This window comes from Salvia splendens, chromosome 7, assembly GCF_004379255.2.
Source record: "Salvia splendens isolate huo1 chromosome 7, SspV2, whole genome shotgun sequence".
In the NCBI taxonomy this organism is placed as follows: domain Eukaryota; kingdom Viridiplantae; phylum Streptophyta; class Magnoliopsida; order Lamiales; family Lamiaceae; genus Salvia; species Salvia splendens.
The window spans coordinates 8237936-8257722 of record NC_056038.1 but is presented as its reverse complement, the minus strand read 5'-3'; the positions used below and the strand labels follow the sequence as shown (position 1 = coordinate 8257722).

Here is a 19787-nt window from a genome sequence, read left to right as displayed (position 1 = left end):
CTCTCGTCTTTGGTGTATGGCTTGCCGCGGTTGGACCCCGAACCAGAGCCACCGCTCGTGCCATCGCCATCGCCCTGGCCACTCGGTATGCCGGTCCCGGTGCCACGACTGCCGCCTCCGCCCCTACTGCCTCCGCCCCTTGAGCCACCCGAACGTCTACTGCCTCTACCTGCTCGGGTCGGAACGGGTGTTTCCACCCGTGCTGCCGGCGTATCTGGGATGTCGGAACTGAGCAGACCCATCATCGTTTCAAATGCGTCGTGATCTGCTTCGGTGAAGAGAGATTGGCTGGCCTGGAAAGGCGAACCCGGTCGCGGCTGGTTAAGCGCGTCTAAGTTGGGTCTGTAATCTCCAAAAGCGGAATGACTCAGATTCCGCTGTAAAGGTGGCGGAGTTGGAGAAGACCTCCACGACTGAGATGGAGGAAGGGGTGGACTCGAAGCCCACGGTGGGGGAGATTGATTCCAACTCCATGGCTGGGACGGAGTCACATATCCGCCAAATCCCGACCCCTGACCTGCATATCCGCCAAATCCAGCTGGATGCGAAGGATTAGCCGACTGGTTTGATGGATTGCTGCCATATCCCGATTCCTGAGAGTCGGGTGATTCGTCGTCTCCTCGGTGCATTTTTTAGAGAGTGGTTGTGTAGATAGTGGGTGTATGATTTTTGTGAAAATGGTAAAAAATAAGTGGGGAAGAGTTGTATTTATAGAGGAAAAAGGAAAGGAAAAAAAAAACCCAACGTCCATAGCCGCGGCGGTTGTCCGCCACTGTAGGCTCCGCGCCTAGAGGCGCGGCTATCCCACCTCGTCCGCCGCCCTTCGCCCCCGTCGCCGCGTCCACCCCCGGGGCGGATACCCCATCCACTATAATCCGCCCGCCAACCGCCGCGTCCACTCCATAGTGGACGCGTGGACACCCTTAGTAGACCACAAATCACAATAAATAAATGAAAATCCACACTTAAGTTTCTTAAATAAAATAATTGCCACCAAAACCTCAATCACAGAAGAAAAGCAAATCACAAAAACAAAAGAGCTCCCTTTCCCTCTTCCAACACTTGAAACTCCTCCTCCTCCTCCGCCGCCGCCGCGATGAGAACGAGCAACCACCTGATCGGTTTCCTAAACTTCCTGACCTTCCTCCTGTCCATCCCCATCCTGGGAGGCGGCATCTGGCTGAGCACCCGCGCCAACAACACCGACTGCGTGAAATTCCTCCAGTGGCCCATCATCATCATCGGAGTCGCAATCATGGTCGTCTCCCTCGCTGGTTTCGCCGGCGCCTGCTACCGCAACAACTTCCTCATGTACCTCTACCTCTGGGCCATGTTCCTCATCATCGCCGCCCTCATCGGCTTCATCGTCTTCGCCTACGCCGTCACCGACAAGGGCTCCGGCCAGCCCGTCCTCAACCGCGCCTACCTCGAGTACTCCCTCAACGACTACTCCGGCACCTGGCTCGCCGACCGCGTCACCAGCCCCTCCTACTGGTCCAACATCCGCTCCTGCATCAGAGACTCCCACGTTTGCCGGAATATGGCCAGGAACTTCAACGGCGTCCCTGAAACCGCCGACATCTTCTACACCAGAAAACTCAGCCCTATTCAGGTTTAATTCCAATTTCAATTTTTCGTCTCTTTACATTTTCGATCTGGGTTTTTTGTTTCTTCAAAAGGGCTTTGTTTTTAATTTGTGAATTTGCATTGATTGATTCCAAGGTGTGATCTTTGAGTTCGATTATCATTATTGCTTGTGGTTTGAGTTCTTGTGATTAGAGAAAGAGGGTTTTTTTAACAGTTCAGAGTCAATTAGTCAGAGAGAGTGATTATGATACCCTAACCACCCATTTTTGTCGTTTAATAATGGAAATTGAGACCATCGTGTTCTACTTTTTCTCCAACAAAGTAGATATTTGATGTAAAAAGACAAGAACAATTATTTTTTTTGAATCGATAATTAACCAATTTTATTTTTTGGCGCATGAATAAATAAATTAGTCTTTTGGGTTTTTGTTTTATTGTTTGTTTCTATTGATGGTCTATTTGGATTTCCATCTCAAAAATGTTTTGATTCAAATCGTTTGAATTGTTATTTATATATATGTCGATGCAATCAGATTCTTTGTGTGGTTTCTTTGCTCCCCTACATTAAATATACCTTGATTCCTTTGTAGTAAAATTTTTGTATACCAGATTCGAGATTCTCTTTTCAATTTAGTGTCGTTTTGAGATCTCAAAAGCCAAAAAAGGTTTCTTTATCATTGTCTAAACTTCCAAGATTTCTACAACTTTATGGAAGGGAAGTTTTCACGAAATTGGTAGGAGGAGTGGTATTTTTTACCTATTGAGCAACTGCCAATGACGTGCTCCATACTTCTTCACGTGGTCCGAGTAATAAGATGAAGATGGGACCTTTAATTATTTGGTATGGTGATATGGTGATTGAAAAGTTATAGGTACATCCTTTTAAATTCAATACTATTATTATTGTTATGATTCCTCTTAAATGGAGTAGTTGGAAACCCTTTAGCAGCTGATTTGAAAAGTTTTAAGAAATACTTATTAAACCATAGTATGAAATGAATTTGGTGGAGTGCTAAAAACGGGGAGGGAATTTTGCGTGCTTGCTTGTATTTATTGTGTGCCATACTTTTCTAGTACTATTGGGAATTTTCTTGGAACTTTTAGTTGCATACTTTTATCTAAATATTGATTTTGGTGAGCAAAGGAATCAAGGTGAAAATTAAGTATGCAACAAAAATACTTTATAGTGATGGTGAAAAGCACTTCTTCAAATCTTTTTTGGCTTATTTCATGTTTCTATATTACTATTGGAATATGAAATATATGTTGTGATGTAACACACATCTCATAGTGAAGCATGGGCTTGTTATGTAGTCTGGATGTTGCAAGCCTCCCACATCTTGCGGCTACGTCTACATGAACGAGACGTATTGGGCACCTGGAGCAGGGCTCGTGGGGACTGATCCGGATTGTTTGAAGTGGAACTACAACGACCAAGAGCAGCTCTGCTACGACTGCGACTCCTGCAAGGCTGGTGTGCTGGCAAGCTTGAAGAAGAGCTGGAGGAAGGTCTCTGTCATCAACATCGTCATGCTCATCATCCTCGTCATAGTGTACTGCGTCGCCTGTGCGGCCTTCAGGCACAACAAACGGATCGACAACGACGAGCCCTATGGGGAGACCCGGATGGAGAAGTCGCGGCCGAGCAGGATACACTTATGAGGACAAAAGCAGTGTGAATAACAGAGATTTTCAAGAAATTAAAAGAGTGTGGGATTTCAGTATTTAGTAGATGATGGGAAAGTTGCTTGGTTAGTTTTGTTTTGAAAGAAAATATCTTGTGTAATATTTTATTATCATACTCTTGCGTCTTCATGGATAGGGATCGAGAGAGAGAGTGTGTGCACATGGAGCAGTAGTGTATAATACATATGGGGTGTTTTTGCTACTCCAAGAAATTATAAATGTTGGCGTGTTTACGCAACTATTATTGATTTTTAGTGTTGTTTTGGCAATTAAGTTAGGTAATTCTGTTGCAGAGAGAGAAAGCGATTACGTGTGCAGGAGAATGCTTCAGACATGGATCCGAGGAATCGGGAATGTGGGTGGGGGCAATTTCAACTAAATCCGTTGAATTCAAAATATATTTTTTTAAAATTAACTCCTATATAATGGAGTAAATTACAAATAAACTCATATACTATAGATAAGAGGAAATTACAACTGATGTCAAGAGGGCTCGAACTCGGCACCTCATGCAATAATGTCTAAGCTCCTTGCCGCTAGGACAAAGGCTCTGGACTCCGTTGAATTCAAATTAGAATAGTAAGTCGTTGCTATTTTCCGACATCAGATTCCAAGTCCGTGTGTTTAGTGAATCAATATATAAGCAAGGGCATCCACAATAGTTAGGATATCCGGGTGGATTAACACTAGGGCTAGCCAAAAATATCTCATGCCACGTCATTAGGACTAGTCACTGCACCGTCATATTATTAGGACATCACACTGCACAATAGTGGACTAGCACTAGGACTTCCCAATAAAAAAATCACAAATTCACAAATTCACACAAATACGGAATTAAAATTTCGACATATAAATTAAAAAAATATACATAATAAAAAAAATACGTAGTTCACGGAAAAAAACCATCCTCCATGCATCGACACCCGCTGCCCCCCTCTCACTCCTCGTCGCCGCCTTGGCCAGACCCGGCGGCATCAGAGTCCTAGAGGCTCCCCCTGTGCCGAGGGGTGGGAGCCCCAAATCGCGCCGCATACTGTCAATGACCCCCTTGAGCATCGCCTTATGTAATGGGTCAGTCGTCGTACTCCACTTTTCGATGACGTCTATCATGCTCTGCTGCTGCTGCTGCATGCGTGCGAGGTGGGCAAGCTCGGGACTCGGCTGGACACTAGGAGCTGCTAATTGGACCTCCTGGGACCTGTCGGTGCCTCCCCTAGACATCCAATGTGCCGTCTTATGCCCAATCGGGCGACGACGGGAAAACTTGGGAGGGGTCCGAGCCTCTGCAGCATCGTCGGGGAGGTCGTGGGAACCGGCGCTGCTGCTGTACTCGCCGACGATTTTGACCCTCTGCCGCTTCGGCCAGCCAGCGTCAACACCCGCACGAAACTTGGCGGAATCCATCAGCACCAAATAGGCGTCCGAGTATTTAAACTTGGCGTACTTCCCTTTCTCGGGGAACTGCTGCATCAACAACGTCTTCACATCCTCCATAGTCTGGCCACTGGTCATCATGCGGCTGTTGTTTTTGTAGATGCCGGCAAATCGGGAGACCGCAGCCCTGATTCGGTCCCATTGCTTCTGGCACTCCTCAGACAAATATGTCTTCCCATCCGGGGTAAAAAACCTTGTAGGCTTTGGTGATGCGAGACCACATGTTGTCGATTCTCTGATTGTTCGACACAAAGAAATCGTCGCTAACATTGATCTATGCCTTGGACAGCGCGGCGCACTGCTCCTCAGTCCAAATGATCCTTGGTTCCTCCTCCTCCTGCGAAGACTCGCCTGCCACCCCTTTGCCCTTGCCGCGGTCCTTGCCCTTCTTCTTCGAATGGCCCCGACGTCCTCCCGCCGTTGGACTCTGAGTGTGAGGCACCCCAATGGGAGATATACCCAACTCCTCCAGTGAGAAACTCTGATCAATAGTGAACTGAGACTCCAATGGAGTACAGATCTGGGAAGCCCATGTCAAAAAGTCAAGAGTGGGCCGATAGACATTGTCCCCGGGGAATTCGGAGACCCCCACCCTACTACCACCCGCAGCGGCAGGTTGCCCCCTGCATCACCCCCGTCATCCCGCTCACCCCGTCATTCCCATCATCTCGCTCGTCCCTGCACTCATGCCCGCCATTTGGGGCATCCTCTGGGCATCATTCCACTCACCCCCGTCATCCCTGCACTCATGCCCGCCATTTGGGGCATCATCCCTGCCATCCCGGCCCAATGGTACATATTGTAGTACCCGGGCATCATCCCCGCCATTTGGGGCATCAGTCCAACCATCCCTTTGGTGTTCCCGCCCATCCAACCTCCAACGGAGAACGTCAAAGTTTGCGATTCGCTCGTGGCTGGAGAGTCTTTGTTCTGCTCCATTTATCTTGAATAGAAATGAGAGTAGAGAGAGAGAAACTCGTTAATACAAGTGGTGCAAATGAAAATAAAGTTCAATGAGCCGTATATAAAGAGTTTTGAAAAAAAAAATCGAAAAACTGCTAGTCCGTCCGCTCGTCCATCGGGAACCCACAACAGCGGACTAGCGCCTTATCCGACGGACAAGAGCTCATTTGTCGCTCTCGTCCGTCACCCGCTAGCCGGTCGCAGTAGTGGACTAGCGCGACGGACTAGCGGCTTGCCGGTCATTAGTCCGCGTACTAGTCCACTATTATGGATGCTCACTTTTATTTTTTTTGATACTCAATAAATGAGTAACTTAACCTATGGATTTTGTAATAATGTCATAGGACTCATTCATCCTTAATCAAATAGTAGCAGCTTTATTTTTGGGCTAGTTGTCCCACCCTTCGAGATGTCTATCAATCAGCGTGAGGAATAGTCGCTATTTCGCCGGTGGATACTCTTGGTCTAATAACAAATGAGTAACTTATTTTCCTTTTGTTATTTTGACCCCGTTTCCAAAAGTTTTTGAATTTACCGAATTTTGCAATTAAGTAGTACAACCACATACTTTTAGTTTTTCAAATTGATGTTTCTCTTAAGTACTAGGAAAATAAGAGATAAATAGTGTAATTTAATTTGTTCGAAAAATCATGGGCATTCATCCGAAAATCCCCAAATCGGTTATGTATCAACTTTTATCAACTTTTGTAAGTTGGTGTTCGGTTTGTAAGATAAAATAATATAAAGATACAATCTATGATTGAGTTGTAAGATTTTTTTAGTCATAAGGGATTAGCTATGACTAATTACCAAACACACAACAAATTTAATCTCGGATACAATCTTGCAAACCGAACACCCCTGAGTTTTAGCTTTAGCTATCTTAAGAGGTTAGTGTGACATATGAACACTTGTATTTAATTATGTTGTAATTTAACTATACGTTTGTTTATATACATAGTTATTTTCTTTACTGTAATATCGCATTTTCTTATCAGAGTATACTGTATTTTCTTTTCCATATTAGACTTTTCATTGATAATAAGTCATTTGCATACTAGTACTACTAAATTAGGTTTAGATGTGAAAATTTGAGAAAAGATTAAAAATAGAATAGAAAATTAGTAGTATATCTGATTAAAATCATGAAGGCAATGGGATATTTAACCAAATTTAATTTCTAAAATTTTTATAGCCCTAAATAGTTATATCTTAATAAATGCTTGATTTGGAACTAGAATAGGTAATTTGCCTTTGAAAATTTTAAACTTTAGTGAACTTCAAGTTTTGCATCTTGATTCACAATTTGTCTGAAGACAGACACCCTGTTGGGCCTTCTTAATTCCAAAGATGAGCCCTAAATAAAATTGAAAGATTGGGCCTAATCTTTATAAACATTATTGCCTATAAATCTATAATAAAGAAATCATTAGGCGAAATTAATTCAGATATTTACATTAGTCCCTTTAATCATATTAATGAATGTACTATTTTATCTTAACAGAACCAATATTCTTCCAACAATTTTGCGTACCTGCAATTAATAAATCAACATTAAGTTTTTTTAGGAGGATAAACGATGGTTCCCCATCTACCACCGAAATGACTCGGACCCCCGACCTAACGGTCGGAGGTGAAGCGTCTTACCACCGAGCTGCGCTTGAGCTTCGTTGTCCCCTTGGGAACAAACGAGTCAACTTGCCACCCCCAGAACTGGTGCATGGCTAGTCAACTGTCACCCCAAGGTTGGGTACAGACGAGTCAACTTGCCACCCTCAGAACTGGTACATGGCTAGTCAATTGTCACCCCCAAGAAAAATTAATCCCATATTGGACCTCCCAGGGATCGAACTCGTAACCTTCAGGATGGACGTGGTATCCCGCGCCCTCAACATTAAGTTCAGTAGTCAATCATTTTTCGTCATACACTAGAGTTATATAATTAGTAAGCCCATTTGGGATTGAGTTAATTTATTCTTAATTAATAAGATCACTAGCTGTATTCCTCATTCTTTAGCGCGTATTTCCCAATCATAACAAAAATTATTACTCCCTCCGTTCGGCATTAGGAGTCCCGGTTGAGTTGGGTGCGGGTTTCAAGAAATGTTTGAGTGTGTAATAATTGGAGTGTGTGATAATGGAATGTGTGACCCATTTGCATTATTATTTACTTTATTATTTGGATGTGTTTTTACTTGTGCTTTTTAGTGTTTTATTTTATAATATTTTTATTTCATTTTTTATGGAAATGTCTAACCAGGACTCTTAATGCCAGACGGATGAAAATGATCAACCGAGACTCCTAATGCCGGACGGAGGGAGTAGGAATTTTTCCGTATTGAGTGCGACTTTGTTAGTATCATACTATCAATCAACCAATAAATTTATTTAAACACTAGTACTACTTTCTTGAAGAAGAATATGCATTTAAAGTTAGTCCTGATGGCTAAACTAATTTCTAGGCTGCGTGGGCCTCTTAAACGTAAAGGGAACAACTAAATTCTTACGTTGACCCAAAAACATCGATTTGGCAGTTCAATCCTTTCATGTTTCTTAATTTCATTTACTGTATTATTTATTTTTTTAATTTAATGATTAACAAAACAAAACCTCACATGTCAAAAGGAGCGCCACATGATAATTTTTTTATGGTTATAAGATCTGGTGGATTAAGATATACTGCTATTGCTCGCCAATTTTTAACTCTGGATATCTCTTTTGTATTAAAAAAACTGAAAAGATATGTTTTTCATAGACTTGTTTGCTATGCAAAGAAGATCATATATGGTAAAACTCAATAATCTCCACTTTAAATGATAATTCTTCTTGTCACGAGAATGTGAAAACCATTTTCAATCATTGAATGGTGAAAATTTTTGTAGTGAACCATCTCTTTAATGCATGAATATAGTTGTTTAGGTCAAACCTTAGCAAAATATTTACACGTGTACATTCTTGGCGGATCTAGAATTCGTATTATATTAATGAGTAAAAACACATTAATTAGGCTCACAATTCGGGTCGAGTCCACTTCCGATTTTGAACGATATGATATGTGTGTGTGTGTTCGTATGTGGAATGTCATTAATTAGGTATACAAACTTAGGTATATATCACTGGCAATGAAAACGAATGTTATTTGGTCAAGAATGTTTGGCCAATTAATTAAATTGTCATGCAATATAGTGTTATTTATTGAGAATAAGGTATTTATTTATTTACATACTACAAAAAAGTTAAATCATTTGATTTGTGGACTGTGGACTGTGGATATAGGCGTAAATTATATGATTTAACCATTGCGATTGCGATTTTTCTTTAATATATTGCATTAAACTTATAATCTAGTCAAACGGAAGCATTAACTAACTTTGATTAGTCTCCCTCAAGGACAACCAGAACTAGACTTACTAGAAATATAATAATAATAATAATAATAATAATAATAATAATAATAATAATAATAATAATAATAATAATAATAATAATAATAATCTATATCCATGTCAATATTTTCGTTTGGATCAATCAAATATTTGTCATCAGTTATCAATCAAGTTATATTCTGTTACAAATATATTATTTATTTTTGGAAATTTTCATATATTGAGTAAGGAGATATATTTGAGAAAAAAAATCAGATGTCGGAATATAACTAGATTGGGTTAGTGATATCTAAGCTGTCAAATACTGTATTATTAATTGAGAAGAGTGGTAGAATTTGACCAATTAATTGCGCCATAATTATTCCCAGTCCTTTACGGTTGTTGACACGTACCTTTTATTTTTCAATTGCATACTTTACCTTAACACCATCATTTTCTAGAAACAAAAAATTACTTGGAATTTCTTATATTAATTGGGTAACCTAGCAAATGTCATCTCTTTGCCTTATGGACTGCTGAGAATTTTTTCAGACAGACCTCTTCTACAAATTTTTAGTAGTATCACGTTTATTTTTCAAAGTGGGATTTTTTCAATTTTAGTTGTTAACTGATTGATAATATATAATATAGGAGTTATTTAATTTGTAGTATTAATTAATTTGTTGTTTTAATTGTGAGAAATTTTATTTAATATTTTTTCAGTTTACAGACTAACCGTTTAGTTAGTCTATAAATAAGGCTATTTTTTTTATGTATTTTGCAGTTGAATTTTGATCAATTGTATTATTGTAATTTTTATCAACGTTCTTTTTTGGTAGTAGTATTATATAAATTCTAATCACCAGAGTAGATGTTTTCCATGTATCAGTTGGTATTAAAATCTTGATACGAGATTTCCACATGTAGTCCACACGATAGTAAATATTTTGCAATTTTGGACAATGCTATTGCTCAATTTATATGGCTGATTGTTCAAAAACTTCGATTTTATGTTCCAAATAATTTTTTTGAAGATAAATTTCCTATTCACTGATGATTTGTTTCGATACAGGGGAGAATGAATTTTATGATATACTAGTAGTATAGTAGGAGTATTTAAAATTTCAATTAACAAACTAGACACATTAAACTTTTTGTTTTAAATTCGATAAAAATTTTGTACAGTAAAAATTTAAAACTGTATATCATGATCTTAATATTTGCGTGTATTATTGATTAAAATTTTCTAGGTATACAGATATAATTATAGTTGAAATTGAAAACGATATTCCAGAAAATTTGGAGTAGGCAATTTCTTAACCGTCAAGACACAAGTCAATTTGTCAAATTAATTCCACGATAAATTAGTCCATGTCCAATATTTACAATTTTTGTTGCTAAATTTTCTCTGACAACTCAGGTAAACAAGTGACACATTTGGAATTATACATTCTTTCCAACTCGGAAAGGTAGAAAAATCGATAAATTTGAAATTTTGCATCATTCATTTGAATCTGAGTGTACAATACTCGAGAAAAAAATTATCGTGGTCGTAGAAACTTAATAGTACTCCATATAAGATTCAAGTTAATACTGCTATAATTGATTTCTTTTTTCATGTATAGTATTCCAAAAGATATAATCCAACACGCATTCATATTAGTCTTAGTTCCAGCTTATCAAAACGATTGTGTTTAGATTACCTTATTAGTTTATTTTTTTTATTAATTGATTGTAGCCTTTTAGTAGAAGATAGAGCTGCATTCCGGATTTTCTTTATCGGTTCTTCTGTATAATAGGTAGCGAAGTTAAAAGCAAATTTAAAAAGTTTTAAAGTATGGATTTAGTTGTAGTTAAAGATATAATCAATCATCATACTACTACTAAAAGATTTACATTTAATAAAAAAAAAAAGTGATCCCAAAAAACGTGCCAAACGAGCTGATCGAATTATATCTTGCACCATGTTCCACGCTAGAGTGATATGACACGTAGTGAAATGGTAGTTACAAGGTAAGAAAATTCTGCATTCTGAGTTTGATCTTTGATTTGGTTTACATTCATGTCTCACAATTCAAATTTTCTCATTTTTAATTAATCATAATGCAAAATTGAACAATATATAGTTTCATTTGATCTTGTAAGTAGAGGAAAAGTAATTTATTTTATGTGAGTGTGTTGGAGACAGATGCATAGATACAGTTTGCGTGGGCTAAAAAACAACGTTGATAATTATTGGAACATCAACAACATCTATAATAAGAACAGATTCAAATGCTATTTGATATTAAAATTCACTAACTCACATAAAGTTACACTGAATAAATCCTAGGCGACGAATTTGGCATATCATGATTATAATGTTTTAGTACATAGTTACTCAAAAGTATGGCATATCATGTTCAATAAATAAATGAACATTATTATCATTTTTAGTTATTCAATTATTAAAATCTCATACATTATACTATATAGATACATCTTCTTGAATATAGATCTTCGATTCAAATCCCGGAGGTATTTTTTAATATAGTTAATTAATGACGAATATAGTGTATTTTATATACGTATAGTATTCTCATGTTCGAACAATAAGAGTTGTTTTTTGAATCAATATATATTTATGTATATAATCGAATTACAATGAATAATAGTAGTACTATATGTAGGAGTCAGTGACAGAGTAACCAATTTTAATTTTACAACTGGATAAAATGAAGTGATGAAATCCAAATAATTGAAGTTTCATCTGAAAGAAGAATAAATCCGTGCGCAGCCTTGAATTTTTGCGATAAGAGTCGGGACTTCCAGTGCGCATAAATCCAAAATGTTTGGAATTTGGAGCTATACTTGCATGTAAAGAGTCTCCCTTCACACAAAACAAAAGTAGTTTCTCTTTGGTCTTTCTTTCATGTGAAAAATGCACACACTGACATACGGGAGATGAATATTTAGAAATCAAATACAACTAATAACATGATTTTCATTGAAAAGGGTTATATATGCCAGCATTTTTTCTAAAAATGAAAAAGGAAGGGGAAGCAAACATTAAACTACATATCTTATTGTTTTGGAGGAAAATTGGAGCCCCGATAGATAATCAACGTAGAAATTATGAGATTCAAGGGCCCTTTTATGTGCGTGGAATTGCAACTGAAGGATTTAATACGAGTACTATTGATCACTGCACTTAGAGCATGTACAACGGTGGATGGACGGCGTCCGTTCGTGTCGCTGGAACGGACAAGCTCCGCCGCTGCTGCGCTCGCGCCGCTGGCACGGCGCTGCTAGCTGCATCGAGCACGTCCGTGCCAGCGAGCAGGCGACGTGGCTAGCAGCGATTGGGTAACGGCATAGCCGTTACCTTTGAATATTTTTTATTATTAAAAATCGGTTTTTAATTAAAAAACCGATTAAAAATAAAAAAAAATATTTTTTTCAATTCCCAAAAAAAATATCAGTTTTTTACCGTTTTTCCACTTTTAATTTTTTTTTATTTTTTCCCCCCCAAAAATACACATTTTCATCTATAAATACCCCACTTTCACACCCAAAAATTCACACCAAACTATACAATTCTCATCTTCATTCTCCCATATCCATTCTCATCTTCATTCTCTCATATCCATTCTCAATCTTTCTTCCACTCCTACAACATAACAATGTCCGGCCAAGGCGATGACCCCCCCTCCCTCCCACGGTTGGAACCCTGAATGGTTCGGTTCACAATTGTTTCCTAGTCCGGAAACGGAATATTCAGCCCCTCCTCAAACCCAAAGTTCGGGCGTTCCGGGTGGCTACCGGCCATACTCAATCGACGACCAAGGTGCCCCCGAAGGGCGATACGGTGGACACCGGAGCCTAGGCCGATCGCCCCCTCCCAAACTCAGGCTCCTCCTACTCGCGGTGTCCGCACACCGAACACTTCGGCGGAGATGGATAAATTTTTCACGACGTACTTGGAAATCTCCGAAGATCCGGTGGTTGGCACGAACCAATCCGACGATCACTTTTGGTTGCGCATCGCTCGCCGGTACAATGAAAACCGGCCGCCGGGAACAGTAGAGTGCAACGAGAGTATGGTGCGCAACGCCATCTTCCGAGCCAACGAAGAAATTGGCAAGTTCAATGGCTATTTCCTCCAGGAAGAGCAGAATGCGGGGAGCGGCCGGAGCGAGGTCGACATCATCACTGCCACGATGAGCACCTACCAATCCATGAACTACAAGCCGTTCAAGTACCTCAACGTTTGGCAGGAGACGCGGACGCACCCGAAGTATATGGGAGGCATAACATCCTCCTCCAGCGGTTCCTCCAAACGGTCAAGATCGGTATCCCTATCCGACGCCGGCTCCGAAGAAGTGGCTAGCCAACTCGCCGGAGCTAACTTGGGTAGCCCCGACGCCGGCCCGAGCGGTTCCCAACGCCGACCGCAAGGAAGGAAGAAGGCGGCAGCCAACCACCGTCGAGCCGCAGTTGCAACCGACGATGCTCCAGTTCCCGCTCCCCGTTCCCGTTCCATATGCGCCACCTCCACCCCCACCAACTCGTTGTGGCAGCTTTTGGCCCAACTCAATATGGCCGATAGGTCCACTATGATCCCCTCGCAACTTCGATCGCATGAGGCCATGATATTGGGCCTCCAAAGACAATTGGGGGTAGTGCCGCCGGATGAGTAGTCGTCTACGAGGTATTTTTAGCTTTTAATTATGTAATTTTTAATTTTTAGGAGTTTAATTATGTAATTTTTAATTTTTAGGATTTTAATTATGTCTTTTTTATTTTATTTGTAATTTGTAATATTTATTGTGGTTTTTTAATGAATTTTAATATTATGGAAATGTTTTTGTTAAATTGAATTTTAAATTGAATTGTGCTCGTTCTTGCGGAAGAGCACAGCTGTGGGTGTTGTGCTCTTGCCAGAGAGCAGACAGAAAAAGTGGGGTCGGGCCCATAACCGTGCTCGCTGGCAAGAGCACGGTCGTGGGTGCTCTTATACTTTATTCCGTTGTCGTCTTATCATTCCAACTCTAATCTTTATAATTATTTTCACACATCTTTATCCAATAAAAGAATGATTAAGAAAAAAATTGAAACGCTTTCATACAATTCAAGATAGCCAACACAAAACACATTTGCTTAACTTATTACCAATAATCTTGATTTGGATATACTACACAGATTTAAATGCAAAATACTTTATAAGTTTTAAAAAATAATTCCAACTCTAATATTTATAATTATTTTCACACATCTTTATCCAATGATTAAGAAAAAAATTGAAACGCTTTCATACAATTCAAGATAGCCATCACAAAACACATTTGCTTAACTTATTACCAATAATCTTGATTTGGATAGACTAAACAGATTTAAATGCAAAATACTTTATAAGTTTTAAAAAATAATTCCAACTCTAATCTTTATAATTATTTTCACACATCTTTAACCAATAAAAGACTGATTAAGAAAAAAATTGAAACGCTTTCATACAATTCAAGATAGCCAACACAAAACACATTTGCTTAACTTATTACCAGCAATCTTGATTTGGATAGACTACACAGATTTAAATTCAAAATACTTTATAAGTTTTTAAAAATAATTAGAACATTAATAAGATTGAGTTTCACCTTATTAAAAAGAGAAACATAGAATAAAATGAAAGACTTTGATTTTTATAGATGGACTAAAATGAACAAATAGTATAACTTAATAAACAAAAAATATAAATGACCGAAGCTAATAAAAATGAAACATGACATTAAATACTTTATAAGGTACTCCACTGCTAGTAAGTACTAACAGTGGCGGACGCAGAAATTTATTTTGGCAGGGGCTCCACAGTAAACTTCATTTATTTAGATTTTAAGTCTCGCCCCGTAAGTGGAAAAAATAAATGTAGTATGTGTCATACTTTTATATATTAAGTTTATAATGAAATATGAATCTAGTGATTTAGAAAAGTAATAGGTTCACTTATCCAAAAAAGTGAATCAGGCTTTAAGTTGCGGACGTATTAAAAAGACAAAATGTGATATATTTCTCGAGCGGCGTGAGTATTTTATCTAAATAATAGTTGCATTGAACCTACAAGATAAAAATCAAATAGGCAAACATCAATTTTAATAAATCACTAATTTTATACTCTTTCCATCCTATCTTAAGTGGAATATTTTTATGTGGTACAAGATTTTATATACTATATGAATTAGAGTATCTCCATCCGTGCTCTTGCCAACGAGCATGGATGTGGACCCGGACCCACTTTTACTCCATATCCTTAGGCAAGAGCACAACACCCACATTCGTGCTCTTCTGCAAGGACAAGCTCAAAGGTCCCACCATTCTATTATTCAATTTAAATAAAAACATTCTACAAAATTAAAATGCATTAAAAATATCCGGAATACTATTACAAATTAAAAAAAATAAAAAATTACATAATTAAAATCCTATAAATTAAAAAGTGCATAATTAAAATCCTAAAAATTTAAAATTACATAATTAAATTCATAAAATTAAAAAAACTCACTATTCGTGGCCGAATTTCGCAAAAATGTGTTTTATTAGGTCTTCTTGTAGCTCAATGTGGGCTCGGGTATCGCGCATTGTGTTCCTTGTTTCGATCCTCTCGCCCACCGTCGTATGCACACCTCGGCGTGGGGGAGACCTCGCGGTTGAGCTTCTAGATTCATCCTCATCGTAAAAGCTAGCTGCCATCGGTCCTTCGTCAGCTATTATCATGTTGTGCAAGATAATACACGTGTACATGATGTCGGCGATATTTTTCACGTACCAAAGCCGAGACAAGGCCTTCACAATGTTAAATCGGGCTTGAAGGACCCCAAAAGCTCTTTCGACGTCTTTCCGAGCGGACTCTTGATGCTGCGCAAAAAGAACCCGTCTCGGGTCTTGTGGGTTGCTGAGTGTCTTCACGAAAGTCGGCCACCTTGGGTAAATACCATCGGCGAGGTAGTAACCCATGTGGTATGCATTTCCGTTGACGGTGAAGTCGATCGCCGGTGCTACACCATTCAAAACATCATTGAACAATGGTGAAGAATAAAGCACGTTCAAGTCGTTGTTGGATCTGGCAATACCAAAATATGCATGCCAAATCCATAGGCTGTAGTCGGCGACCGCTTCAAGGATAAGTGTTGGGCCGCCACCTTTGTGGCCGCTTAAGTGTTGCCCCCTCCAAGCAGTCGGGCAATTCTTTCACCTCCAATGCATGCAGTCAATGCTGCCAAGCATAACGGGAAAACCATGGACTGTTTAGTGAAGACGAAGCAACCATTGACAATCATCGGTGGTGGGTGCCCGAAGGAATTCCTCACCGAAAGCTGAACGGACGTCGTCTCAAAATATTTGACTCACCGACATGCAAATACTCGTCGAAGAGGTCAGTCGTTTGCTCAGTAGCAAGTTGTCGGATGGCACACGTACACTTCTACAACGCTGAGAGACTTTACGACCGGTTGCGTCTGTACTTGTTTGAAAGTATTCAACACGGGCGGATAATGTGTTGACAATACGCATAAACAAGCGTTTTGACATGCGAAAACGGCGCCGAAAGTAATCTTCCGGAAACTGCGGCTGGTCGAAAAAATAGTCGGCAATGAGCCTTTCGTTGGCTCCCTCCCGGTCACGATGGATGTAGCGGCGAGTTGATCTAGTTGGTCGAGGAAGAGGGGCGGGGGTATTCGCGGTGACATAGGCTTCATAGGCGGCACGATATTGTTCATAGTATTCTTGTTCTTCGCACTCCGCTTCCGCAATGAGATTGGTGAAATCCATTTGAGAGGGTTTGAGTGAGAGAGGAAGATGTAGATAAGTTTTATGAAAAAATATGAATGAGAGATGCATGGGAGATGATTTGATGAGAAAAATGGATGATAAATGTGTATATTTATAGATGATTTTGGGAATAAAAAAATTAAAAAATAAAAAAATCCAGAAAACGGTAAAAACAGCCATATTTTTGGGAATTTTTTTTAATTTTTGGTATTATTTTTGATTTTTTAAAAAAATTGAATTTCCGACGGTAATGCCGTTGGTCAATCAGAACGCGCCACGTCAGTTACTCGCTGGCACGGACGTGCTCGATGCATTGAAAAGCGCCGCGCCAGCGGCGAGAGCGCAGCGGCGGACAGCGGGTGCTTGTGCCGCTGGCACGGACGGACGGACACTGTCCTTCAACCACTGCAGATGCTCTTAAGTAGAGAAAAAATAATATAGAAATAATGATGTTACCATTTAATAATGTGTCAATTAGAATGTGATGATGAGTATAAATTTAAACGACGAACTCTAATTTTTATTATGAATTTTTTATATTAAAATAAATAAAAAGAATTGTTAAAACCATTTTTTATATAATAGAGTTGAAAGATAATTAAAGTTAACCGTCAAAAATTTGTTAGTGTTAAAATAATGAAGAAATGGTTTTTTTAAGCACGTTTCGTTTCCAATTTCTTAAACTAATAAATTAAAATACTAGTAGTATTTCTAACAAAAAATATTGTCACATTAACAAAAAATTAGTACATAGTTGTATAAATTTTAAATATACTCTTTAACTTTAAAGTGTTGATACAGGTCATATTTTAAAGGAGTATTTTATAGAAGTTAAATACAAAGCCTTTATGGGCCTACAACTATTTATAATAATATTAATATTATATTCTTACTTAACTTTTTAGTCATCTTCTTCAGGAAAGTTACGACAACCATTTTTATCTTTTGCAATTTTCGATTTTCCAATTTTTTCAGCCCCTTTTATTCATTAACATTCGACAATTTACCCTTCCGTGGTAAAATATTAGGAAGAGATATTGATAAGTTTTGAATTTTTTAAAAAATTTTAGAAGAAGAAAAACATAAAAAATAAAAACTTTTGGGAAGGACTTAAGCCCCTCCCCACTCACCCCTCCTTAGTGTGTCCGCCACTTAGTACTAATGAGTAGGACCAATAGGTGTATGTAAACAAACCACACTTTTTCAACGAAAGCAACTCTTCCTCCGCCTCTCTATATATATCCAATACTCTGCTTTCACAACCATTCAATTCCCCTGTAATATTTTGAGAGCCTCAGACATGGAGGGCAGCGACACCATCAACACATCCTCTTCCTCCTCTTCCTCTTTTCAGCCTCAGCCTCAATCCGTCGTCATCAGCCCTTGCGCCGCCTGCAAAATCCTGCGCCGCCGCTGCGTCGATAAATGTGTTCTAGCGCCTTATTTCCCCCCACACGATCCCCTCAAATTCACCACCGCTCATCGCGTGTTCGGCGCCAGCAACATAATTAAGTTCTTGCAGGTTTAATTAACAAACCTTCGCGCTCTCATGGTGTTCGATCAAAGTCCTTTATACTTTATTTGCCGCGTGGATTTTATTTTCACATTATAGACAGCAGCAGCAAAAATGAAGCGTGATTTAATATTTTATTTTAAAAATTTCTGAAATGGATCAGATCATCAGAATTTAACTAAATTTCATGATTTAAATGTCTATTACCTTAGTTTAGACACGAGAATGTGTAATAGAATTTGAATGATATATTTATCAGGAACTCCCGGAGGAGCAGAGAGAGGACGCGGTGAGCAGCATGGTGTATGAGGCGAAGGCGAGGCTGAGGGACCCAGTGTATGGGTGCACAGGGGCGATATGCCAGCTACAGAAGCAAGTGACCGATCTTCAGGAGCAGCTAGCCATCGCACACGCTGACATTCTCAACATGCAATCTCAACACTCCAATCTAATGGCCCTAATCTATATGGAGATGGCACAATCCACAAACGCCGTCGACCACACCAAAACATCCTTCTTCGTCGAAGACACCAACAATCTGGGGCTCCTCTTGGAGCCCCTCTGGACATAAATTTGCATCTCATCTAATTAAAACTTATCGCCAATCAAAAATTCTGGCTTCGCCACTAGCTGCTAAGTTATAGTACTACCTAGGATTCTTGTATTTGGCGGCACGAGAAATGTGACCTAGTAATAGTCTGTTCCGGGACAAATAATTAATCTTGTAACATAGGTGATTAATTAAGTGAGTATTTATGTTTGTCATGATTGTATTAAAGCAAAAAAATGAGATTGAGATTGACTGGTCTTCTTCCTACCGTGTTATCTTATCATAAAAAAGAGGAGAGATGTCACTGTCTTAATTTCCATTGTCAACTTGACCCAACTTTCTGGTTACCTAATGCTTTTGTTTTCTTTACAACCAGTCTCAAACATTGATCTATTTTTCAACTGAAATACCTTTCATGAGTGAGTTATACAATAATATTTTGCATGTGTAGTAATTTCGTTATAGATTAGGTAATTGTTACTGTTTCAATAGTCTAATGGTTGACGTATTACTGTGAGTGTGGAATGTTAGAACTACAGAAAAACAGAGTAAATTGGGCAGGGCAGGATGATGTTTGATGTAAGGTACATGTTTTTTTCACAACTGCGAGAATTTATGGTTTTGAAAGAGAGACGTACAAACTAGTTTTACTCTCTCGTTTGGGATTGGGTTTATGAGTTTCTCTCCGAGGTTGCCCTTTCTTCGCTTGTTTCAATTGCCAACACCCTCTCTTAAACCCTTCAAGGTGAATCTTAGAGGGGTTGGATTTTCGCTTAGCTTAGTTATCTAGTATTTCAGCTCTCTAGCTTAGTTTAGTTCATTTCTCTAACTTAGTTTAGATAGCTTAGTTAAAAGAGCGACCAAAGGGAGCGCTGCAGAATACTCA

At 39.1% G+C, this 19787-nt stretch overlaps 2 protein-coding genes across 2 annotated transcripts; both read left to right on the top strand.

The window, feature by feature from the left end:
• The first annotated feature begins 969 nt into the window (after nt 1-969).
• On the top strand, nt 970-3527 carry LOC121742569 (tetraspanin-3-like). Its single transcript, XM_042135745.1, has 2 exons — nt 970-1612; nt 2902-3527. Exons 1-2 carry the CDS (start codon nt 1097-1099, stop codon nt 3247-3249), a joined length of 864 nt encoding a protein of 287 aa, XP_041991679.1. The 5' UTR covers nt 970-1096; the 3' UTR covers nt 3250-3527.
• A 14528-nt stretch (nt 3528-18055) lies between these two features.
• On the top strand, nt 18056-19168 carry LOC121811077 (LOB domain-containing protein 1-like). Its single transcript, XM_042211856.1, has 2 exons — nt 18056-18360; nt 18611-19168. The coding sequence occupies exons 1-2, from the start codon at nt 18139-18141 to the stop codon at nt 18920-18922; spliced, it is 534 nt and encodes a 177-aa protein (XP_042067790.1). The 5' UTR covers nt 18056-18138; the 3' UTR covers nt 18923-19168.
• The last annotated feature ends 619 nt before the right edge of the window (nt 19169-19787 follow it).

What these genes read in the sequence shown, in the direction of transcription:
- LOC121742569 (XM_042135745.1), top strand. Translation starts at nt 1,097, where the DNA reads ATGAGAACGAGCAACCACCTGATCGGTTTCCTAAACTTCCTGACCTTC. An exon ending in GAAAACTCAGCCCTATTCAG is followed by an intron (nt 1,613 to 2,901) that starts GTTTAATTCCAA and finishes CTTGTTATGTAG; the next exon opens with TCTGGATGTTGCAAGCCTCC.
- LOC121811077 (XM_042211856.1), top strand. Translation starts at nt 18,139, where the DNA reads ATGGAGGGCAGCGACACCATCAACACATCCTCTTCCTCCTCTTCCTCT. An exon ending in ACATAATTAAGTTCTTGCAG is followed by an intron (nt 18,361 to 18,610) that starts GTTTAATTAACA and finishes TATATTTATCAG; the next exon opens with GAACTCCCGGAGGAGCAGAG.